The 23554-nt window shown below is 49.4% G+C and overlaps 1 protein-coding gene across 3 annotated transcripts in view; it reads right to left on the reverse strand.

Annotated features, from left to right (window-relative positions):
• Positions 1-19859, reverse strand: part of EIPR1 (EARP complex and GARP complex interacting protein 1) — an 89329-nt gene extending 69470 nt beyond the window's left edge. Inside the window, exons 1-4 of one of the 3 annotated variants that reach the window (XM_068564647.1) lie at positions 19717-19824; positions 17889-17950; positions 14272-14355; positions 5179-5311 (exon numbers count right to left, since the gene is read on the reverse strand). In XM_068564647.1, coding sequence (XP_068420748.1) covers positions 5179-5311; positions 14272-14355; positions 17889-17939 — 268 coding nt within the window. In that variant the 5' untranslated portion in view covers positions 17940-17950; positions 19717-19824. Of the gene's footprint in view, positions 1-5178; positions 5312-14271; positions 14356-17888; positions 17951-19716 lie in introns of those variants that run through there. The other 2 variants (XM_068564648.1, XM_068564649.1) reach the window with 2 other exon arrangements.
• Between the last annotated feature and the right edge of the window lie 3695 nt (positions 19860-23554).

A 23554-nucleotide genomic window follows, 5' to 3' on the forward strand; every position in this document is an offset into this window, starting at 1 on the left:
CTTAAGTGTTCTCACGGGCAATTACTGACAGGGGAGCCGGCAGTGAATCCCACCCTCACTTATGGGAGACGGCCAAAGACCGGCCGCAAGGCAGCTCATGGTGGGACCAGGCCGGGGTCGGGCTCTGAATCCGCCACGGTTCCCCTCCCCCCTCCCCCCGCCCTCCGTGGTGCCCTGGCTGCAGGACGGGCACAGACTTCTGACTATGCATTCGAGGAAAGGACCGCACCGTGGTCTTCTAGCTGCGCCCACTGAACGGGCTGCCGTCAGCGTCGTCTTGCACCTGCGCTGTGGGACGTGCTGGGGCTCGCGGAGCCTGGTACTCAGTCTCACATCTTCCCACCCTCAGCTCTTAGCGCAATGTCTTAAGCACAACAGAAACTCCAAGAAATAATGATTTAAAAATATGAAATGGGAGTGAATGTCTAGAGCCAGAAACTTGTACTACGTTGGCGTGGCCTCAGGATGGATTAGCAGGTTCTAAACAGCCCTCTCATGTGTGGAACTCCGACCGAACAGACGCTGTCTGGTGGTCAAGGGCACCGCCCGGAACCAGAATCCAACGCTCAAATCCCAACTCTGCCCCCACCAGACGCATGACCTTGAGAAAGGCACTCAGCCTTCTGAGGCCTCAGTTTCTTCATCAATAAAATGGGAACTTGATGAGCGGGTGCTCCTCCAAGTGTTTAAGCAGTGTCTGACACCCATTGCCAGCAACGCACACGGCAGCTACTGCCAGTCTCATGGCTGCTGATGGAGCAGGGACGGTTCTGCTGTAATGACTGTCATGAGCTTAAATGCAAGTCATCACTCACCAGACCAAGTCTATAAACCAAAAGTGGCAAAATCTATTAAAACCAAGACTGTTACAGACTCCCAAGGCAACAGAAATAAAAGCAAAAGTAAACAAATGGGACCTAATCAAACATAAGCTTTTACACAGCAAAGGAAACCATAAACAAAACAAAATGACAACCTATGGAATGGGAGAAAATATTTGCAAACGATGCGACCAACAAAGGCTTAATTTCCAAAATATACAAAGAGCTCATACAACTCAATATCAAAAAAATAAACAACCCAATCAAAAAACGGGCAGAGGTTCTAAATAGACATTTCTCCAAAGAAGACATTCAGATGGCCAATAGGCACATGAAAAGATGCTCAAAATCACTAATTATTAGAAAAATGCAAATCGAAATTACAATGAGGTACCACCTTACACCAGTCAGAATAGCCATCATTAAAAAGTCTTCAAATAACAAATGCTGGAGACGGTGTGGAGAAAAGGGAGCCCTCCTGCATTGTTGGTGGGAATGGAAACTGGTGCAGCCACTATGGAGAACAGTATGGAGGTTCCTTAAAAAACTAAAAACAGAGCTACCATATGATCCAGCAATCCCACTCATGGCCACATCTGGAAAAAACTCTAATTCGAAAAGATACATGCACCGCTCTGTTCATAGCAGCACTATTTACAACAGCCAAAGACATGGAAGCAACCTAAGTGTCCATCGACAGATGAATGGGTAAAGAAGATGTGGTACATATATACAATGGAATACTACTCAGCCATAAAAAGAATGAAATACTGCCATTTGCAGCAACATGGATGGACCTAGAGATTATCATACTAAGTGAAGTAAGTCAGAGAAAGACAAATACCATATGATATCACTTATATGTAGAATCTAAAATATGATACAAATGAACTTATTTACAAAACAGAAATAGACTCACAGACACAGAAAAAAACTTATGGTTACCACAGGAGAAAAGGTGTGGGGGGAGATAAATTAGGAGTTTGGGATTAACATATACACACTACTATATATAAAATAGATAAACAACAAGGACCTGCTGTATAGTACAGGGAACTGTATTCCATACCCTGCAATGAACCATAATGGGAAAGAATATGAAAAAGGATATATATATATATATATGGATAACTGAAACACTTTGCTGTACACCGGAAACTAACACAACTTTGTAAATCAACTATACTCCAATAAAAAACTAAAAAACAAAAGCAAAAACAGAAAACCAAGACCATTAAAGCCTCTGGCTCCTTCCGGGGATCCAGAAATTGGCAGACAGGCTAAGTGATACCTCGGCTCCTCTCGGTGTTTAAAAGGAGAAGGAGGAACCCCAGCCACTGAAGACCACAAATAACCTCTTACAGGGATCAGAGGGCACGCTTCCCTCCCGTAGTCGGAACCGTCCCACGTGGGCATGGCACGGAGCCAGAGATGAAGGGCCAGGCCTAAGAAACGGCTCACTGCACCAGCCAGGGCATTGGGACCAGCCGGGCTCCCCCGATGCCCCAACCCGGCCCCTCAGAGGACCCCACTGGGGCCTAGGGCGCCGCCGTGGCTCATTCCACGGGTCGGGCGGGGACAGAGGCGGGGATCCTCCAACTGGAGGGGGAGGCCAAGGTGAGAGGACGCTGCCTAAGGAGAGGAACACCAGCCCATCCGTCTGGGGCCTTTGGACTTGGCCAGGGAGGTGAAGGCAAGAGACGGTGCCAGGACCTGGGAGGCTGCCCGCCCGGAGGGGTGCCGGGGAAGGGCCGTGTCACTGCCAAGTCTTTCCTGCTACACTAGGGGCCTCCGTCCGCTTAGAACAGAGCCCCCGCCTCGTCCACCCCGGGCCACGCCTAAGCCAGGCAGAGGGCCCATCCTGCACGGGAACCTGCAGACTGGCCCGCGTCTGCCTAATGGGATTGGGGCGCTGTCCGAAAGGCCCCTGCAAGTCTCGGACGGTCAGGAGATGCAGGCGAGTCTGCATTCCCCTCCGAACCACAACACCCACTGGAGGCTATAAATGACGGTTTCAGTACAGAAAAGCAAACAAACTTGACGCTCGAGAGAGACAGCACGTTGATCCTGTGGCCTCGAGCACCCCAGCACCTACCCCTGAAGGTTCTGTGCCCCAAACTCAGGAGCTCCCGTGGTGGTGAGACGGCTGAAGGGGCAGCAGGGCTGAGGTGCTCCTGAGGGACCCTGCGGGCTGTGCCAGGCTGGGGCCACCACCGCTCCCAGCGAGACTCAGTGGGACCAGGCTGGGCACCCAGAACACACGGCCTCCCGGGCGCCCGTGAGGACCTGGGCCGCCAGGGCCCCCCAAACCCTCACACACCCAGCCTGAGCCCTCCTCGCTCCTTGCTTCCAAATAATGGTGTGGGTTGAACTGCACCCATTTTACAGGCGAAATCGCCAGAGGCTACCAGAGTGGTCAGGATGGAGAGCTGGGAAGCGGCTGGGAAGCAGGGCCCACTGCCCATCCCTGGTGGGGCCACCTCTCCTCACCGCTGTCCCGGCTCCACCTTAACGGGGAAACGCTGGAAAATAAGTGGGGACGATCTGGCAGAAATCACTGGACCATCAGCATCTAGAGCCCTTTCCAGCTGTTCAGTCCCGTGGCCTTGGGCCTCACTAACTACGCGTGAGCTACAGAGAGGCTCTCACGGAGGGGTCACCTTCACCCCCTGGTCTCCGGCGCTCTCCCCACTCAGGGCGCAAACGCTGAGATTAGCTCAGCACCCGTGGCACCTGGGCCTGGGTCTCCTGCTCATCTGCTCGGACATCTCAGCGCCCTCACTCCAAAGAAACTCACCACATCTTTTGAAATCCCGGAGACCAGTCTTTCAATTCAGCTTAAATCAGCCGATTCCATCCGTAACTGTTTTCTGAGCAGTGATTACACAGCTGTGTGACTGAGCCTCCAAAAGGGCCACGTCCCACGCCCGCCCAGCCACCTGCTCGGCGCCGCGCACACTCACCGCGGCCCTGGGCCGCACGGCCCGCGGAGCCAGCCTCACCCACCCACGTGCCCTCGTTCTGCTTCCACAGTGATGCATTTTCTTGTAAAATTATCAGAAAGAAAAGCTACAGGGTTTTTTTTTAATCTTCATCCACGTAGAATAAGTTCCAGAAGAGTTTACTACTAATACAGCTTCCCTGCCAGCACCTGGACTCTCAGAACATATTTTCACAAAAATCCAGGAGATGGCTAAAGTCAGATGGACAGCAGTTATAGATCCCTATCGATAATCTGGGACAAGCTACATCTGTCACTTGCTCCTCCAATGACAGAGACATAAGCTCGGATAGATGGGTGTGTGGCTTGCTTGGAAAAGGAGTTTGAATGTCTAGTTTACTTTAACCTACAGCAAATTCACTATCATTTTTCAAGACAGAGAACATGACTCTGCAAGAAGCTTTTTGCCTGCAAGTAGTACCCACTTGGGCTGTGCAAAAGGATTTAATGCTGCTTTATTCACCCCCCCTCCTCAGCAGGAGAAAAAAAAGGTGTGGAGGGAGATTTTCTCACCTGCATTTATAAACATAAGTTGTGAGTTAATCCAATTCTCTGTAGTTATTTACAAGGCCACTGTGATATTTATTCCAGAGTGTGTGTGTTTGTGTGTGTGTGCACACATGCACGCGCATGCGTGCATCTATCATAGTGCAGACTTCTGCTGATTTGCAGGGGGGGTTGCATGTTGCAATAAACAGACATAATTTAAACATTGTTATTTATAACAAAAATCAATTCCAAGATTCCTCAAGAGCAAACAGTTTCTAGACGCTCTGTGTGGAAGCCCACATCTCTGTGCTTCCTTTCTCCTTTCCTCCCAAAGCCAGAATCTGAATGCTAGTTACTGACAACAGAGTAACAACAATTAAGGAAGTCATGTGGCCAGTTCAGCACCATAGACTTTGGACTGACACAAACGCTAAAAGGTCCCAGAGACGGGAAGGCGGACGGTAGGCTGGGCAGAAGCCTATGAAGGATCGTGACCATACAGCACGCGTGCGCACCGAGAAGCTGTGATTCACTGGTCCTGCTATCACACGTACTGATAAGTGATGAGGAAGATGCAAGTCCAGCTGCCCTCCTGAGGGTGCAGTTAATTAAGGATGAGGGCAGCTACTTCCACCCGTGGAGACCCTCGGGCACATCACTCCCGCTTCCCGGGGTCAACGCTCCTGGAACAGCCATGATTCCAGCTTCAATTCTTAGGCTTTGGATTACAATAACCACTTAGTATAATCTACATTTACCCACAGTATCACAACTTCTCTGTGAATGCAGCACTTCCCTGACTGGCACATCTTATAAATCACGGGCCGACCCAACAGCGGGCACACACAGACCCCTAGGGATACTCACTCTTGTTGTAGCAGGTGGCCAGCACTCCCTTGTCTGCAGGGCTGGCACTAATGTGCCAGATCTCACCCGCTTGATGGAGGAGCACATTTTTATTTATAATGTTATTCTCATCATCAAAGTCTATGATGTGGATCTACGAACACAAGGAAAGAGAATGTCAGAACCTCACACACTTTCCACATGCCTTCACGGAACACAGTGACTACAGGAATAATCAAATGCATCTTTCACATCTTTACTTAACAGTTATTCTTACTACACTAACAGTATACACTTAAGACAAGTGTGAAATCCCCACAAAGTATTGTTACGTTTTGCAGCTACAGAACCCTGCCCCCCACCACATCAACTCCTAAAGAGACAAGACACCAAAAGCTGCATCCCCGCCTCGCTTGGTTAGGCCATGGCTGGTGCCAGGGCCAGAGTCGTCCAGGATGGTGCCACCCAGCCAAGACTGTCCCACACCTGCTGCACAGCTGTGGGAGGTGAACGGGGCAGGGCACTGCTGCCTGAGGAGGCCCAGTCTTAGCCCTGCTCTGCCCACTCTGTAGTGGGCACAATTCAACTCACGTCTGAAACAACTGAGGCAGGAAGGGGTGAGAAAGCACTGCATGTTAGCACATCTTAAACCTCTTCTTAAAAACAAAGCCAACAGCTGTCAACGCTTCTGATCATACAACACTGATTATAATAACATGACATTTTAGCCACTAAATGAAAAGTTACACGTGCTATCGCCATGCTTTTCTGGATAATTTTTAGAGGAATGGAAATCATGTCCACGTTCACTCTCTTATCAACAGCCAAGTCACTGGGAAAAATAAAATTAAACATTTTAAAAAAAAATTTATACTTGTAATCATGGATCTGCACAAAGATTTATATCCAAGAATGTTCACTGTGGCACCGATTGTCATAATGAAAAATTAGAAGCCACCTAAATGTCTGGCAACAGAGAATTGTTCAAATAAACTGTAGTACTTGCCTGTAATATAATACTATGAAGCCATCCATCCTACTATAAAAACTATTTAGTGCCAGGGAAGAGGGTCCGTAACATATACCCAAGGGGAAAAGAACCAGTAAAAGAACTGCACACACGCACCACACACTTTCTGTTAAAAAGCAAGCACATCTGAATGAGAGAACCAGAAAGTGACCAGTTACCTTTGGGTGGTGGGATTATAGCGGCTTTTCCTTTACTTCTTTGTGGTTTGTTTTTATTTTTAACAGTTTTCATGATTAATATGCACTACTTTGCAGTCAGACAAACATTAAATGCTATTTAAAAAAACGTTTCCATGACACCCGAAGCATCTCCACTCTGCACTTGCTCAGGGCCTCTCACTCTGTTCTCGGCTGCTTCCTTTGAACAGTGTCCTCATGTGAAAGCAACCCCTGGTACCTTAAGGGGTCTCTTTGGACTCAGAGTAGAATTCAAATCCCGCCATTCCCACTTACAGCCTGTGTGACCCCGAGCCTCAGTGTCCCCGAGAATACAATGAAGGTGAAGGGACAAAGCTCCTGGGATTGCTGGGACCAAGGGGTCGTGCAGGGCTGACCTTGGTGGGGACGCCACACACACTAGCTCCCGCCCTTCTCTGGGGGAGGGAGATTAAAAACCATGACTATTGTTTTTACCTTTAAAACTACTTTCAGTCAGTTTCTCCCAGCACTCATAGCCCACTGTAGTTTTCACAGTGGGTTTGGAAATACTCCTGGTGGACAGCTTCTACATTCTAAAAGTTATATGTGAACACAGACTAAAAGGCAATACACAAAATCAGGCAGAATTCTTGTGTTGTTAGGGTGAACAGGAAATTTTTTTCTTAAGTATCTGACACCTTTCCTCCTTATCAGAAAATCCATGAACACTTAAAAAAGGAGGCACTTAAATGTACCATTCTTCCTCTCCCCAGAGCTCTCCCTCTGCAGTGCCCTGAAGCATCGGGACCACCACACGGGGGAGCACAAGAGCTCTGGCTCCTCCTCTGCTGGCTCTGTGGACCCAGGTGCCAGGTGAGCGCACAGCCCCCTGCACACCTGCGGCTCCTGGCTGGGAGCCACCCTGCGAGCCGGACCTCTGACCTCTGCGCCCGCACTCTGCGCTCCTCTGGAGGACCTGCTCCCATCTGGGGAAGGCTCTTCCTTCTTGTGAAGACCAGAAGCACGCGGAGTCCAACCAGGCTCTAGTACGTGATCCCAGCCGGTCTTCCTCTGGGCTCGTTTCTTACACGCTCAGGCACACAGAAGTCAGCCTCTGCCCTAGACGGCTGGGCGTTGGAAGGAGTCCAAGACACCCCCCAGGTCCACCTCTCCTAGCCTGATACTCTGATACGGTGGCCCTTAACCTTCATCATTCAGCTTGGGAGTCCTAGGATTCTTCCACGTCCTCACCTACAGTAGGCTCATGGACGGGTCCAAAGGATACATCTTCGTGAGATGTTGTAATGTGGGTACGCTCGGAGAGAATGGTAGGATATCATCACCACAAACAAGTAGGGATCAAAAGAATAATGACTAACATGCAAAATGCGACAGGCACCGAGCTATCTTACACACACTGGTTCCTTTCATCCTAAAAAGAGCCCTGTGATGATATGATAACCTATCGTTATTAGCCACGACTACAGGGGAAGAAACCGAGGTTTACAGAGTTGGAGTATCACGGTTCATTCGGTTAGAAACGGGATTCCAGGGGCTTCCCTGGTGGCGCAGCAGTTGAGAATCTGCCTGCCAATGCAGGGGACACGGGTTCGAGCCCTGGTCTGGGAGGATCCCACATGCCGCGAAGCAACTAGGCCCGTGAGCCACAACTACTGAGCCTGCGCGTTTGGAGTCTGTGCTCTGCAACAAGAGAGGCTATGACAGTGAGAGGCCCGCGCACCGCGATGAAGAGCGGCCCCCGCTTGCCACAACTAGAGAAAGCCCTCGCACAGAAACGAAGACCCAACACTGCAAAAAAATATATAAATAAATAAATAAGTCAGGAGCTCTTTTTAAAAAAAAAAAAAAGAAACGGGATTCCAGAGCCTGTGCTAAGAGCCTCCACACCGTCGGGGCACGGGATACCCCACCCTCCCCGACACTGGGCTTTGCACTGCAGCAGGGCAGCAAAAGAGTAGCAGGCAGCTCCTGATTCAGAAGAAAGAGACTGTAACTTAACTGCCTGTTCTCAGGGCACCACCCTGTGCCCAGCTCACATAAAGTACCCAGAAATGTTGTTGCATAAACATATGCAGTTACAGGCCAATTACAAAAACAAGTACTATAGTGGAGAAAACACTATAATTAAGGTGAGTGCAAAAGATTATGGGGGCACAAAAGACAACATTTAGTGTTGGCTCAGAGGGTGGGGAAGACGTGTGGTTGTCTGGGTAGTGTGTAAATGTTACTTTAAATTCTTTACGCAATTGCTGAGCTTTTAAAATGCTTCCAACAGCTTGTAATGAAGCTCAAGGTCACGTATTTTGAATTACCATTATTAAAATTTTAAAGTTGAACTTACCAGTGCAGGGCTAAGGGCACAGATGACACTATAAAAATTTAGAAGCCAGAGTTATAAAACTTATTAGGAAGCCTGTAAAGATGATCTTAATCAACCACCCTCGTCTTCCCGCAGAATCAGGGCTGAGAAAGCTGTCCCTGTCCACAGTACCCGTCACCGGAGCAAGTGACTCCAGGCCGCTGCCCTCTGTATGCTTCCTTTCCTACTGAACTCAAGGTAAACTCTTAAAAATTCAAAAACAAAAAAAAAAATGTGGTAAAATTGGAAAGGAAAAAGCGAAAGCTCGCCTCCGGGGGAAGGCTAAGGATCCTCCCTTCTCGCTTCCAGAAATCGCCCTGGATCCAGCCTCACCAGAAACCCAGCTCTTCCTGATGCTTCCTTAACAGGAGCAGTAAGTTCCTGTAGTCATTAAAGGAGGGGGAAGGATGGGGAGGGGTCGGGGGTAGGGGGGAGACAGGAGGGGGGAAGGGAGGGAGGGGAGGAGGGGAGGAGGAGGGGCAGGAGGGGGAAGGGGGAGAAATGGAGGCTCAGTCTGGAGTGGGGCTGGGAACCTGAATTTCTAACAAACGCCTCCGGTGATTCTGAGGGTGGCCAAAGACAGGACCTGCAGGCAGAGGGGGCACGTGAGCAAAGCTGTCCTCAGTCAAAATACAAATACAGAACAATGGAGCTGACACATTAAAAAAAAAAAAAAAAAAGCTTACAAAGGAAAAGAGCCATCGGGGAAAGAAGGCAGCTGTGTTGTCAGCCCCTGGGGGATGTCGGCCTTCTCAGTGACTGCTGAGAGAGGGCCGGCCACCCTGGCGCTCACCCATCTACGCGACAAATCGGGGAGAAGCAACACGCAGAGAGATTCTGCAGGGAAAGCACGGCGCGGAAGCAAACCAACCCCTGCAATGCGAACGCCCTGCCCCGGGCTCTGCCTGAGCTTCCCGCTGGACCAGAGGAGCACAGCCTCCCCGGAGAGCCCACCTTGTCACAAAGGAGAGCTCAGGGAGGGGAAGACCCCGGAAGTGCCCGTCCCGCTGCAAACACAGGCAGGGCAGAATCAAAGGCACAGAAAACAAAGCAGCTCATGGGACAGAGAAAGGCCGGCAACTGTGACAGGTCCTCAAAGCTTCACAGAAACAGCCGAGCTGAATTAAGCAGCACTGACTCAGGTGAGGGGCGCTTTCTAGGGATTAACAGTTGCCAGGGAGGAGCTGATGGCCTGAGGCAAAGCTGGGGCGGGGCCCAGAAACCCTACCAGCCACCCCTCCCTCCCCAGGCAGGGCGGAGCTCCGGAGGGCGGGGCTTCAGAGCTGGGCTGAGGTCACGTGACGCCACTGTCACAGCTGGCACTGCAGGTGCTTCGGGGCAGGGGCGGCACCTCCTCCCACAGGGGCATCAGCCGTGGGGGCGCCACAGCAAGCGTCCAGGACGCGCCCTCGCCCAGCCGAGCTTCACGGTTCACGGCACGTGCAAGCGAGGAGGACGCGGGGGAGGGGAGCTGGGGGCTTAGTGGTCATCCTGCCGCATTTCAGCAGGGCCCCCGGGAGAAAGCGCGTGGCTGCTCAGAGCCGATCCCTCCGTTTGGAATTGGGGCCAACAGCACCCGCCCTGCCCACTGAGGGCGCAGCGGACACCACCCGTCTGCACTCCCTGTCTGGCCCTCAGTCCCCCGTGGCTCACAGGCCAGGACCCCCATCATTATCTTTCTCTCTCACCAGCTCACGGCTGGAGGCGGCTGGGAGCACGTCCCAAGGAGGGGAATGACAGACACACAGCACACAGCACTGCAGACGGGGACACACACGACACCGCTGACGGGAGAGGACACAGAGGGGAAGCCCCTGTCCACCCTCACTGCAGGGAAGCAAGCCGGAGACAGGGCAAAGGAGACAGGGGCAGTCAGCGAGAAGGCCCTCACCATTTTAAAACGCAGGTGGTAATGGTGTGATAACAATAACACTGTGGGAAACCAGAGGGACAACCGGACTTCCTCTGGAGACAGAAGGAAATAGGGATGCTGTGCTCCCCTCCCACAGGGCATCCTCTCCCGGGGGCAGGTGCCTCTGGAAACACGTGTCACACGTGGGAGGAAGCATGTGGCACACATGTAGGGAACCACGCACATCACATGCGAGGCCTGTGTCTCACGTACGAGAGAAACACATGTCACGTGTGGGAGGAAACATACTATATGTGAGGGGGAAGCACTGTCACGTGTGAGAGGAACACACATGTGACATGAGCAGAACAGGCATGCATGTTTGAGATGAAACATGCACGCTGAGCGTGAGGGCTGTTTCCAGCGGCACAGGTGTCCACGCACGCGGCCTGGCCCTCCTGCTCCCTCTCGCCTCTCCCTTCTCCCTGGGCTCCCTCCCCGGGAATGAGCCAAAGTACTATGAAAACACAGGCCCACCGGCAAGTGACACAACTCATCGCAGCCTGAAGGCCTCAGCTCAGACGCTCCCTTCTCTGTGATGCTGGCTCTGATGCCAACAGGAAGAAATAGGTGTCCTTCCGGCCACGTGCCACTCTGCCTGGACCTCTCTCCTCAGTGTCACTGCAATTATCTGCACATCTATGTCACCGCATCATTGGAAGCTGAACTCGGGGCACAAATGTATCTGTTCCTTCTGTGAGTCTCACACGTAACACAGTGAGAGGAATCAGAGTCCTGTCACCACACTAAATAAGCATTGCTGAGCAAATGAATGAATGAGTGAGTGAGTGAATGAATGACTGTCCCAACAAGGCCACGTACCTTTCCCAGAAACAGAAAAGGAAACACCAGCAGGTCAGAAACACTCTTTCATTCCCATCGTCTGGATTCACAGCCAAAAGACCACCACAGGTGAAGAGTGTAAGAGAAAGTTATAAACCTCAGCCTCCGCCCTTTAATTCAACCGTGGCCAGAAAAAAATAACTGAAGCCAGAGGCTACAAGCCTGAATCAGCAGCTTAAGGAGGGCTTTGAAAGGAAAGAGCCGGCAGAGGACACAGTGGCTCTGCACCTAGCACTCAAGGAGCCTTACACACTGGAGGATGCGGCAGAGGTTACCAAGAGTTACGCACTTGTTACCATTAACTATCGAACTTCTCTGGACCTTACCATTGGAAAGTTGGATTTCTAAGACTGATTTTTAAGAAGAACCAAAGTCTCTCATCTAATATGAAAATGTTTCTTTCACTAGGCCCACAGACCGACGGCCCGTATTCTAAAAGCCGGGACTGTTCCCGTACAGAGTACATTTGATAAACAGGCATATGGAGCCGTAAACTACGTTTGTCAGGAGGCTGATGTCCCCTCTGGCTTAGATAATTACAATCCGCTATGACAGGGCCACATAAGAGGTGCTCCCTGACACTGGTTAGCAATGCAGATGCTTGGGCCCGCCCCCGAGATTATCTTGCTTCACAAAGGATTTCAGGAAGATTAAAGCACTTTATGTCATTTGGGGCTGATCCTTTCTTACTATCATAACCAAATGGTATACAGTTTTGCCTGATAAAACCAGGTACAATGTAACTTATTAATGCCTTACACTACCTCATTTTGTTTTTAATTCACGTGTTTCTGTCAGCTTTTAATATTTTCTAGAAAAACTTTATAAGCATCCCTCATTAAATAATAATAACAATTTCTTTCTTTTCTTAAGAAGTTTAAAAACTGATGATCAGGAATCCCCTGGTGGTCCAGTAGTTAGGACTCTGAGCGTTCACCACTGAGGGCGTGGGTTCAATCACTGGTTGGGGAACTAACATCCTGAAAGCCGCGCGGCACGGCCAAAAAAAATAAAAATAAAAACTGATGTTCTACCAAGAAGGTCAATGGTACAGGCCTGGAGCTGGGTGGAATTGAAACCCAAGTAGATGAGAAAAAGGCAGTTAGTCGTCCACCTGGCTCTGTCCCCAGGCCTCTAACACCTCCCCCATCACAAACTGCGCCCATCCATCCCCAGAGGAAGCAGCTGTGCCTCCTGTCACCAGCTCCCTGTGCTGTCACCTGGTTAGCCTTCCCCTCTCCCCGCCAACCAGCACCCCCAGGCTGCACGGTGCCGTCACGGGGTTTCCTCTTGCCCTGTGAGACAGCCACGCTAACTGTCTTTATAAATAAATCATTCCCATCCGACATTTTCCAGGAGGAAAGTAACACATACACATACACACATGTTCAGAAAACTGGAAATTATAAAGAAACAATTTACATCACATTCACATTCCCTGAAGATAACCATGGCTCAAATTTCGAGCCCTTTTGACCTATTTCTAGTCTTTATTCTATGCAGAGATTCAATTTTGTACTTTATCTACTTTTTTTATAGAGGTATAATTGACAAAACATTACATTAGTTTCAGGTGTACAATGGAATGATTCGATATTTGTATATATTGCAAAACAATCTACCTTTTTTTTTTTTACACAATAGTGATCACACAGTATACACAAATCTTAACATTTCACAGAATCACCTAAGAATTTTTAGGTTGTAACGCTTCTGAGGAGACTCAGCTTTTCACGCGTGCAGGGAGTGAGCACTATGCCCAGTGGCTGGGCTCAGCCAGGTTAATCATGGGAATCTGCCATCATGGATGGGAGTGCCATAGGGTCCAACCTACTACCTGCACGATGTGATCGCTTCTCGTGTTTTCACCATTCTATGCACCAGTACGATATTATCCCTTGTATATAAAGCTTTTTTGATGTTTTGAGTGTAAGAATTACGTGTTCAATGATATGAACATTTATTTATGAAGCTCTAGGTGTATACCATCAAATTAGCTGCCATAATGACTATGCCAACATAAAGTCCCTCATCAGCATGGGAGAGTGAGGATTTCACCACACCCCATGTGGCACCGAATACTCTTGGACAGCGATTTTAACACCATTCCCCCCCAGTGACAACAGTAACTGGATGGGGGCTGCACCACGTGACACCGCCTGATGTGCATTTCCCCAAGATCAAAGGCAGTGCACATCTCCACAACATCCACGGCACCTGTGGACAGCCCTACCTCTATTTGAGGATGAGGAAGACGAAGCCCGGCAAGGTTAATCCATTCGCTCAAGGTCACGCTTCTGTGTCAAGCCGTGGACTGAACCTCAACCTTGTGAGTATCCAACAGCCTTTCCACTATAGTGGCCAGGACAGCACATGGGTCACACCCTGTATATCTCCCTGGACCGACTGGCAGCGACAGCCTGGAACTCTATGCTGCGATGGGATTATGGCCTCGTCCAGGCTCAGCTAGAGAGAGTGCTGTGAGCCATCAGAGCAGTCGACCACGGGCTGGGGTCAAAGGGGTAATGCTGACCTCGTACCCTGCGTTGCTTCTCAACCACTTACACGGTGAATCCTACACACACACAAAACCAAAACACGAAACTACGGCAGTAATGCTACACAGAATAAGTTTAAATTATTTAATTCAATCATCACATACAGTTGGCTATGTAAATCCCAATGAAAGGTTTATTTTGTTTGTGTGGCATTAATTTTCTCAAATGTTGCTTGAAAAATCAAGAATGAAATGGTTATAAAACTAAGAACAGGCTTAGTAATTAACATGTATACATTTGTCAAAAATAGTTACCTGATTATCATATTTTAGAGACTGCGTCCCAACCAGAAACCGAATGGCATCTGTTTCTGCCGTTTGAGGTGTGAGAGCACGTGCCTGTAGGAGGGAAGGAAAATGCACACACATGTATGAAGGTGGATCTAACAGACAGATTAGAAAGGCAGTTGCCTCTTCTACTGCCGATGGAGTAGCAACTGGTACAGAGCGCCTGCAAGGCAATTTAGAACCATGCACGAAGAGCCCTCAACTCTTGTACACTTTGTGACACAACAATTCCACTTCCAAAGTATATCTGGAAACAATTGTAAGTGGGCACAAAAATTAAGCGATAAAGATATAAATTGTGTTTTTTAACAAAACCATTATTTATTTTCAACAGTAGTTGATTGGTTGAACAAATTATTCTTCAAAAACAGAGCAGAAAATGGCTCCCGGTGATGGCAGAACAGGTGGTTTAAGCCAAGCCTCCTGCAGAGCCAGCTGGAAAAACTAAACCAAAAAGCCTGAGTTTGTTTCAAGGCTTCAGAAAGCTGCCACAGTCATGAAATGCAGGCTCCAGGAAAGGAGAGAAGTTAGAGGAGGGCTGACCTCCTACCCACTTTCACCTGGAGGCCCCGGCGGCTGAGCGGTGAGGCTGACGAGAGCTGCTTCCAGGCTCCCAGAGCCGGGCGAACGGAGCACAGGGTCCTCGGGGGAGGAGGGGCCAGCAGAGCCCCGAGGCTTTGGGCTGGGACCCTCCCCACCCCGGTCACAGGGCTGGGACCCTCCCTACCCCGGTCACAGGGCTGGGACCCTCCCCACCCTGGGTCACAGACCTGGGACCCTCCCCACCCCGGTCACAGGGCTGGGACCCTCCCCACCCTGGGTCACAGGCGTGGGACCCTCCCCACCCCGGTCACAGGCCTGGGACCCTCCCCACCCCGGTCACAGGGCTGGGACCCTCCCCACCCTGGGTCACAGGCCTGGGACCCTCCCCACCCCGGTCACAGGGCTGGGACCCTCCCCACCCCGGTCACAGGCCTGGGACCCTCCCCACCCCGGTCACAGGCCAGGCGCGAGGGTGAACTAGCGTGAGATGAACCTGCTCAGCCTGGAGCTCCAGGTCACCTCAGCCCCGGAGTGGATCTCAGGTGACCTGAGCCCGCCGGCGCTCCTGTGCCCGCCCGCCGCCTGCCCCGGACGCCTCGCCCAGCCCAGTCTGGAGCTCACTTTTCAAACAGAGGCGAAGGCTTCTCTCCTCTCTTCTCAGACTCTGGGAAACCATACAAAAGCAGGAAAGAGAATGAAGAGCGCAAACACAAACTCTGCCTTCAATGAAACGCGGAAACATCTGTAATCCAAACGCGCCCTGAGAACCAAGCCTCCAGGCAGCGAAGGCCCCAGCTGAGAGAAGAGGCTGCAGAGGACGCAGGCAGCGACACCCCAGACACAGGCGGGGACAACACCAGGAACCGCCCGGAGCGGGTGGCAGAAACAGGTGCCCTGCACACGCTGGGGCAAGAACAAGAGCAGGGCTGGGGACGGGCTGGCATCTCCTCGGGAGCAGCCTGGGCTCCGTGGGGCCGAGTGGGAGGCCGCACAGCGGGGACGCCGGACTCTGCCAGACTCCTTGGCCTCGGGGTAAATGGCAGCTAAAGGGTTTACTCAACAAAGCCCTGAGCTGCAAGAACTCCTGCCGGCCTGGGCGTGGGCCTGGCCCACCTCCACCTACAGAGCCTACCGCGCGCTGCACTCGACGGCTCAGCCCTAGACATGATCTGGGCGCCAGCTCGGGAGCCCTGCAAGGGCACCACGAGGAGGGACCGGGGAGGGCGAGGAGACAACGGGAAAAGGCGTCAGAAGATGCGAGCATTAGGCGGATGCTGCCGCAGAAGAGCCAGAACCCGTGATTATACACACGGACACTCACCTACAAAACTCAATGGAGCAATCACCTCTTCAAAAGCGAGGGAGAAAACCAGAAAAGACTCGAGAGGGAAGGCAAGACAACCCCAGACAACTGAACCTGAGCCGACACAGCTGGAGGAACTGAAAACCAGACCCAATGCTGGAGGGACGCAAAGACAGAAACCCCAACGAATAATGTATGCAATATCTGAAGATACAACAAATCCATAGAATGAAGCTATAAGGTGGCTTTGTGCTTAAATCTGTCACTGTTAAAATGCAGCGTCTTCGTACATTGGGTTAGAAGCAGCAGATCCACTGGCTACTTGATCACAGTTATTGTACATCCTATAAAATAATCTTCCACCCTTTGAGAAAAACGGTCCTAGAACTCACCCAAGATTTGATATATTACTTGTCTTACTACTGTAAACAGATTTCCAGTCATCATTTTGCAGAGCAAGTGTCATAGGAACAGCACACCCCAGACCATCTAGAGGCTATGGTAATAGAAACACAAGAACTTAGGCACTTGGCTCAAAGGGATGCAGAACAAGGAAGTGGAAACTCCAGGAGGAGAAACCAGCACCGGGTGCACAGCTAGTACGTACGGCACTAACCAGGCAATCCAGGACACGCACACAAAAATAAGCTAAGGTACTGAACTCAAAATTCAAATTTTCACATGTCGAGCACATGTTGTGCTCGACATGTGACAGAAGGAACTGTTAGCTTTTTCACTTCCTAAGTTTTTCTAATCAGATCTTATGTAAATATAACTTTTGCCTTTGGAATTAGGAACCCAGAAAGGGGATGGCTTTAGGGGCAGTCTTGTCTTAGACTTGTTTTATATAACAATTTCAGTTTAAAAATTTTATCTGTACTAACCAGAGGAGATATTCATTGTGCTACAAGTCTGGTAAGAAACATGAAATAAATGCTTTGATACCGCTGATGTGAATCCCATTGACATAACTAAGGCCAGCAAAATTGTTCTTCGGACTTTGTGTCTCCAAGTTAGAAAGTTTGAAACATGTTGGCAATTAGAAAAGTAAATATTTCTTGAAATTTAAAAAAAAATTCAAATTTTTTCTGCGCAAAAATCCTGAAAAGCTGGCTAAACAAGTCATAGAACCCTACTTGAATCAGCAGTCAACAATGTAATTAGAAAAACGAGAAACCTGAGTACAGATTTGGCAAAAGATTGTAATTAACTATATTGGGAGTCTGAAGGAAGACATGAGAGCATAGAAAAAGCCAAAAATCCTCACGTGCCATGCCATCCTGTCGCCAGGTTATATCGAGAGATAAAAGCAAGAAGGTAAAGACTAGAAGAAACACTTTAAAATGTTGAAAGTGGTTGTTCTCAAGAACTCAGATAAGATGGAAAGGGAGTGCTTAGGGCTGGCTGATTTTAATCAGATTTTCAGCCACTGACTGCTTAAACAACTCGTAAGAATTACTTGTTTTAAAAGTTTTAAATACACAAAAAGAAAAAGAACTAAAATCATGAACACAAGTCAAAACGTTGCAGAAACACGGATGTGCTTGGCATTTTCTCATTTTAACGGCCCCTCTAGGCCGGTCTTCTGCCTCTTATTTGCACAGTGGTGCCTCATTTTACCCTCCAAGCCTCATCACCTTCAGTCAGTGGTCAATAATCAGATCCCCCATCTTCTACGTAAACTGTTCTCCACAGTGATTTAAACATCACTGACAACCAAACCTCCACTATAACTTACGGTTCTTTTATGTTTACTGCAGTAATGGTTCTTCAAATTCAAGAAAGCCATGGTCCACAGAGCTGTGTAAAGTAAACAAGTGCAAAAATCAGCTACTTCTTTTAACATAAAAAATAAATTTTAAAAAAAGATAAAGAGATTCAGATAAAATGCTTGATGCCCAAGGCAAGGATCTACTCCGTGGATTTGTCAAAATCCCAGGAAACAACATTTCAGTTACCTCAAAGATCCAACAGTGAAGATCAAAACCTCCGGGTTACTTAGGAGATTACTTAAGAAGATCAAAAAGTTATTAAGTAGCATTGGAAGAAGATGCACACTTTAGGTAGCACAAGGTCAGAGAACCTTCTCTCTCCCCCCTGTGCACCCTCTGGTTGCACCATCTGGATGTACCCACAGGTGTACCTTGTTAAGGAGAAAGCAGTTTAACTTTGTGGTTAAGGAGCTTTGAAGTCAGTTTGGGTTTAAAACCTACCTAGGTTAGAATCCCTAGCTAAGCAGCCATAGACCACAGGGAAAAGAGCATCTACCGATACGATTGCTGTGAGAATTAAACAAAATATATGTACAGTGTTAAGCAGAGTGCCTGACACACAGTTAAGTTCTCAATAACTGGTCGTTAAGGCACCAGTCTGTGTGATAGAGCCAGCTGTCAAGCCCTGTAACAGTTCATGACTCATAGGACACTAAGACACTGCCTTGTGTGGAATTTATCTGTGAGAATTTTGTCTCATTATAATAATCAGAACAACATTTACCGAATGCTTATTATATGCCAGGTAGTGTTCTAAGTGCTTGAATTAAATGTATTAACTCATTTAATTTCATAACAGCCACAAGGGGGAGATGCTCATTTTCCCATTTTACTGACAAGGAAACTGAGGCCCAAGGTCACACCGTTAAGTGCTGGAGCCAGGATTTAAACCTCAGGAGTTTCAGTGGTGTCCAGGCTTTTAGTAACTAACACTGCTGCTTCTCTCACTGTACGTTTCTTGAAAGCAGAAATCATGTATGGTTTTAACACACATTAGCTGCACACAATTAAGTATCGAGTACTTATACAGCTATGAACTGTGTTTTTATTTCTCTGTAACTGTCCCTCAGCGCCTCAAGCAAAACAGGTCCTCAAAAGCCATTTGAATAAACAGAAACCAATACCGAGCTGAAACAGGCCCAGCTCAATGCGACCTACCTGCCCTTCTAGCTCATCCCTTACCCCGCTCCCCCCCTCTCCTTCACTCTGTCCACACAGGCTCTCTCCCTGTCCTTCCAGACTGCCACGTGCATCCCCTAGGAGAGCCACTGCTACACTAGGGGGGTCCACTCATCTCAGCCCTTCGCTGAGCACCAACTGTGCCACCGTCACGGCAAACAGGCACTGGAGAGTACAGGACGAGAAGGAAACAAGAAGCAGGGGAGACAGGTGAAATTCCAGCAGACGTCAGCATTAGGGGAAGCTGGGTGAAGGGGACACAGGAACTTTCCGTGTATCTTCGCAACTCTTAGTGTAGATTTAACATTGTGTCAAAATTAAACGTCCCCCCCCCAAAAAAAAAAAATAGGGTGCCTGCTTCCAGGAACGCCAATGCTGGAAGAAAGGTACACAAGCAAATACACCGAAGTGAGTGGTGAGAATCAGGCCACAAGGAACGCCCGGGGCTGAGGGGAGGCGGCGGGGGCTCCCAAGCCCGGGGGTCGCGGGCAGAACCGCTGCGCCCCCCGTGTGTCACGCAGGCCCCTGGCCCGTCCTGGATGACCACGGCCTCTGGCCCCCGAATCCCCAGTGACCTCGGCTGCACCGGCGTCGCGGGGCCCTCCTGTCACTCACCTGGAACTCCAGGCCGTAGATCACCGGCGCGTCGTCCTCCATGCTGCGGCGGCTCACTCGCCTAAGGCCGGTCCCCGGAGCGAGCGCGCCCCACCTCAGGGCCCATTCATTCCCTCCAGCCCCTGCGGCGCCGAACCGGAACTATTTCTGGCCCACCCCGGCTTCCGTAGGGCTCACTTCCTGTGTTTTCCTGATGAGTCATCAATGCGCTCCTCGCCGGCGGCCAATGGCGGCAGCGCCGGGCTCGTGCGCATGCTCACTTGGCTCCCATCCGGGCTCTCGGCTCCCATCCGGGCTCTCAGCTCCCAGGCCCCGGAGAGTGGGACCTCGAGGGGAGGCGGGGGCGGGGCGGAGCGGAGCGGCCCGGCCCGGCTCGCAGTTATGGCAGCCCGGCGGTCTGCAGCTCGTGGCCCTCCCTGCTCCATCGCCCCAGAGGGAATGGCTCCCCTGGGGCTGTGACGCTGTCGTTGGACGGCTGGGCGCCGGGACGCATGCTTTGTAGGCACTGTCGTTAAGTTCTTCGCTCCAGCCTTACGGCCAAGGCATCATTCTTACATTTTACAGATGGGCCGCTGCAAATTTCAGTGACAGTTGAGGGCACAGAGGGGTTAAGTTGGGGGGCTAGGGTATGTGCCTGGCCTGTCAGACTTAGGTAGGCCGGGACCAGGATCCTTAAAGTCAGGGACCGGGCTAGTTCATATCTGCAGGCGCCAGGCGGTGTGTGTGGAGCGGCCAAGGGATCGCACTGCCGGGGCTGGGGTGATGCCTGGCATCGAACCACTGGCATTGTTTGGCAGCATTTGCCTCTGTAGGGAGCCTGGTGGGAAGATCCTGGGGTCCCTGGATCTCCAAGGCCTGTCATGCTGGAGAGGTTGCCCCGCTCAGGCAGTACTCCTAAAGTGCCTGCCTTGACATTAGGCAATGCCTTTGGCAGACAGGAATGACATTGCATGGAGTCCCAAAATCCCCATAGCTGAACCTCCTTCACTAACCTGGGTCCCATAGGTTTCCAGGACCATGCACCTCTCCTCCATCTGTGTGACCATTTAACTTTTCTCTCTTCCCTTAATCTTCGTTTCAAATAACGAGGTCTGGAACAGGTATATGAAAAGATGTTTGATACCACTGATCATCAGGGAAATGCAGATGAACCACAATGAGCTATCACCTCACACCTGTTAAAATGGTTGTCATCAAAAGGTTAAAAGATAAGTGTTGGCAGGATTGGAGAAAAGGGAACCTTTGTACACTGCTGGTGAGAATGTAAATGGATACATCAACTATGGTAAACAGTGTGGAGATTCCTCAAAAAATTAAAAATAGAGCTACCATATGATCTCACAATCCCACTTTTGAGATCCGAAGAAAATGAAATCCGTATCTTGAAGAGACATCTGCACTCCCTGTTCACTGCAGGATTATTTGCAGTAGCTGAGACATGGAAACAACCTAAATTGTGTGTGTGTGTGTGTGTGTGTGTATGCACACACTCAGCAAGGGCTCACTGCCCTATGCCCGTAGAAGACAATAGTATGGTACCAGCTTTTGAGAAAAGAATGAGCTTTATTGTGAGGTTGACCAGTAAGGAAACGGAAGACAGGTCTCAAATCTGTCTCCCCAGTCCAACGTTCGGGGTGAAATTTAAGGGGTCAGGGAAATTTCAAACTTGGAAGCTGATTGGTTAGCCTCAAATCAGTCCATATAAACTACCGGTGCTGCTGGAAGCCAGATTTTCCTTATTGAAAGATTTCTTGCCTCATAAAGGGCTCCAGCGACATTTCTATTTGAGTTCTGTAGACTGAAGATTCTTTGGGGGTCATCCTGGAGACACGTGCAGTGCTGTCTGTAAAATAACTCAAGGTTTGATTAATCAATTTAAGGAGAATAAGCAGTTTAAGCTGGTCAATGTTTTTTAACGTGCTTTTTCATATATATAATGAAATATTATTCAACCTTAAAATGAAGGAGGTCCTGGGCTTCCCTGGTGGCGCAGCGGTTGAGAATCTGCCTGCCAATGCAGGGGACACGGGTTCGAGCCCTGGTCTGGGAAGATCCCACATGCCGCGGAGCAAGTGGGCCCGTGAGCCACAACCACTGAGCCTGCGCATCTGGAGCTTGTGCTCCGCAACAAAGAGAGGCTGCGACAGTGAGAGGCCCGCGCACCGTGATGAAGAGTGGCCCCCGCTTGCCGCAACTAGAGAAAGCCCTTGCACAGAAACGAAGAGCCAACACAGCCAAAAATATATATATAAATAAAAATAAAGAGCTTTAAGATATAATTTAAAAAAAAACAGACATTCTAAAAAAAAAAAAAAATGAAGGAGGTCCTGTCGTTTGTGACAACATGAATGAACCTAGAGGACATTGTGCTAAGTGAAATAAGCCAGATACAGAAAGACAAATAGAGTATGATTCCACATACATGTGGAATCTAAAAAAGAAAGTTGAAATCATTGTAACAGAGTAGAATGGCAGGTAACAGAGAGTAGAATGGCGGTTACCAGAGGCTGAGGGTTGGGGGGAAGGGGAGATATTGATCAAAAGGTACAAACTTTCAATTATAAGATGAATAAGTTCTGGAGAGATAGTTAATAATAATGTATCCTATACTTGATAGCTAGTGGGAACATGCTATAAGGCACAGGAAGCTCAGCCCGGTGCTCTGTGATGACCTAGATGGGTGGGATGGTGGGAGGTCCAAGAGGGAGGGGATATATGTATACATACAGCTGACTCACTTCGTTGTACAGCAGAAACTAACAACATTGTAAAGCAATTATACTCCAATTTTAAAAAATATACTATAATGGAAATTTGTGGAAAGTAGATTTCAAATGTTTTCACCACAAACACAGAAAATGGGAAATAAGTGAGGTGATGAATAAGTTCATTCGTTCCATTGTGGTCATCATCTCACAATGTATAGATGTATCAAAACATCATGTTGTACACCTTAAATATATACGATTTTTATTTGTCAAAAATAAAATATTTTAAATCATTAAAAAATTAGAATAGGGCTTCCCTGGTGGCGCAATGGTTGAGAGTCTGCCTGCCAGTTCAGGGGACACGGGTTCGAGCCCTGGTCTGGGAAGATCCCACATGCCGCGGAGCAGCTAGGCCCGTGAGCCATAACTACTGAGCCTGCGCGTCTGGAGCCTGTGCTCCGCAACAAGAGAGGCCGCGATAGTGAGTGGCCCCCGCTTGCCGCAACTGGAGAAAGCCCTCGCACAGAAACGAAGACCCAACACAGCCATAAATAAAATAAAATAAATAAATAAATAAGAATAAAGAATTGGCTGGGTCTGGTTTGGCTTAGTTGTGCTCCAGCGCCTAGCGCTGTGCCTGGCACTTAAGCTGGATCGGAATCCTTGGATGAACGAAGAGCTCTGGGTGGTTACACCAGAAATCAAGGAAGCAGAGGCACAGACGTGGGCATCCTATTCACCGGCACCGTTTGCCTAAGATTAAGTTGTGGCGCTAAGGAATGCAGGATCTTCATACTGCTGGATTAAATCCACCCAGCTATTATTCGTATTATTATTATTACCATTTTTATCGTTAATGTGGTTACACAGTAGTACAGATGCATGGCAGGAAAAGTTGAAAATACAGATAGGCACAAAGACAAATCCCTGAAAATAAATGTTTCTAGGGTGCTTTGGCCAGGAAAAAAAAAGAGCTTAACCATCTCCCTTCCATCTGCCCCTCTGCCACAGGTTTGTCTGTCGCCTCTGAGGGTCACAACGATTTCCCTCCCCAGTCCCAGGGAAGGGCTGGACTCCCCCCGCGCATTCACAGCCCCCGATTCCCACCTTGGGGCCCACGCCCCGCCCAC

This window comes from Eschrichtius robustus, chromosome 15 (genome assembly GCF_028021215.1).
Source record: "Eschrichtius robustus isolate mEscRob2 chromosome 15, mEscRob2.pri, whole genome shotgun sequence".
Lineage (NCBI taxonomy): Eukaryota > Metazoa > Chordata > Mammalia > Artiodactyla > Eschrichtiidae > Eschrichtius > Eschrichtius robustus.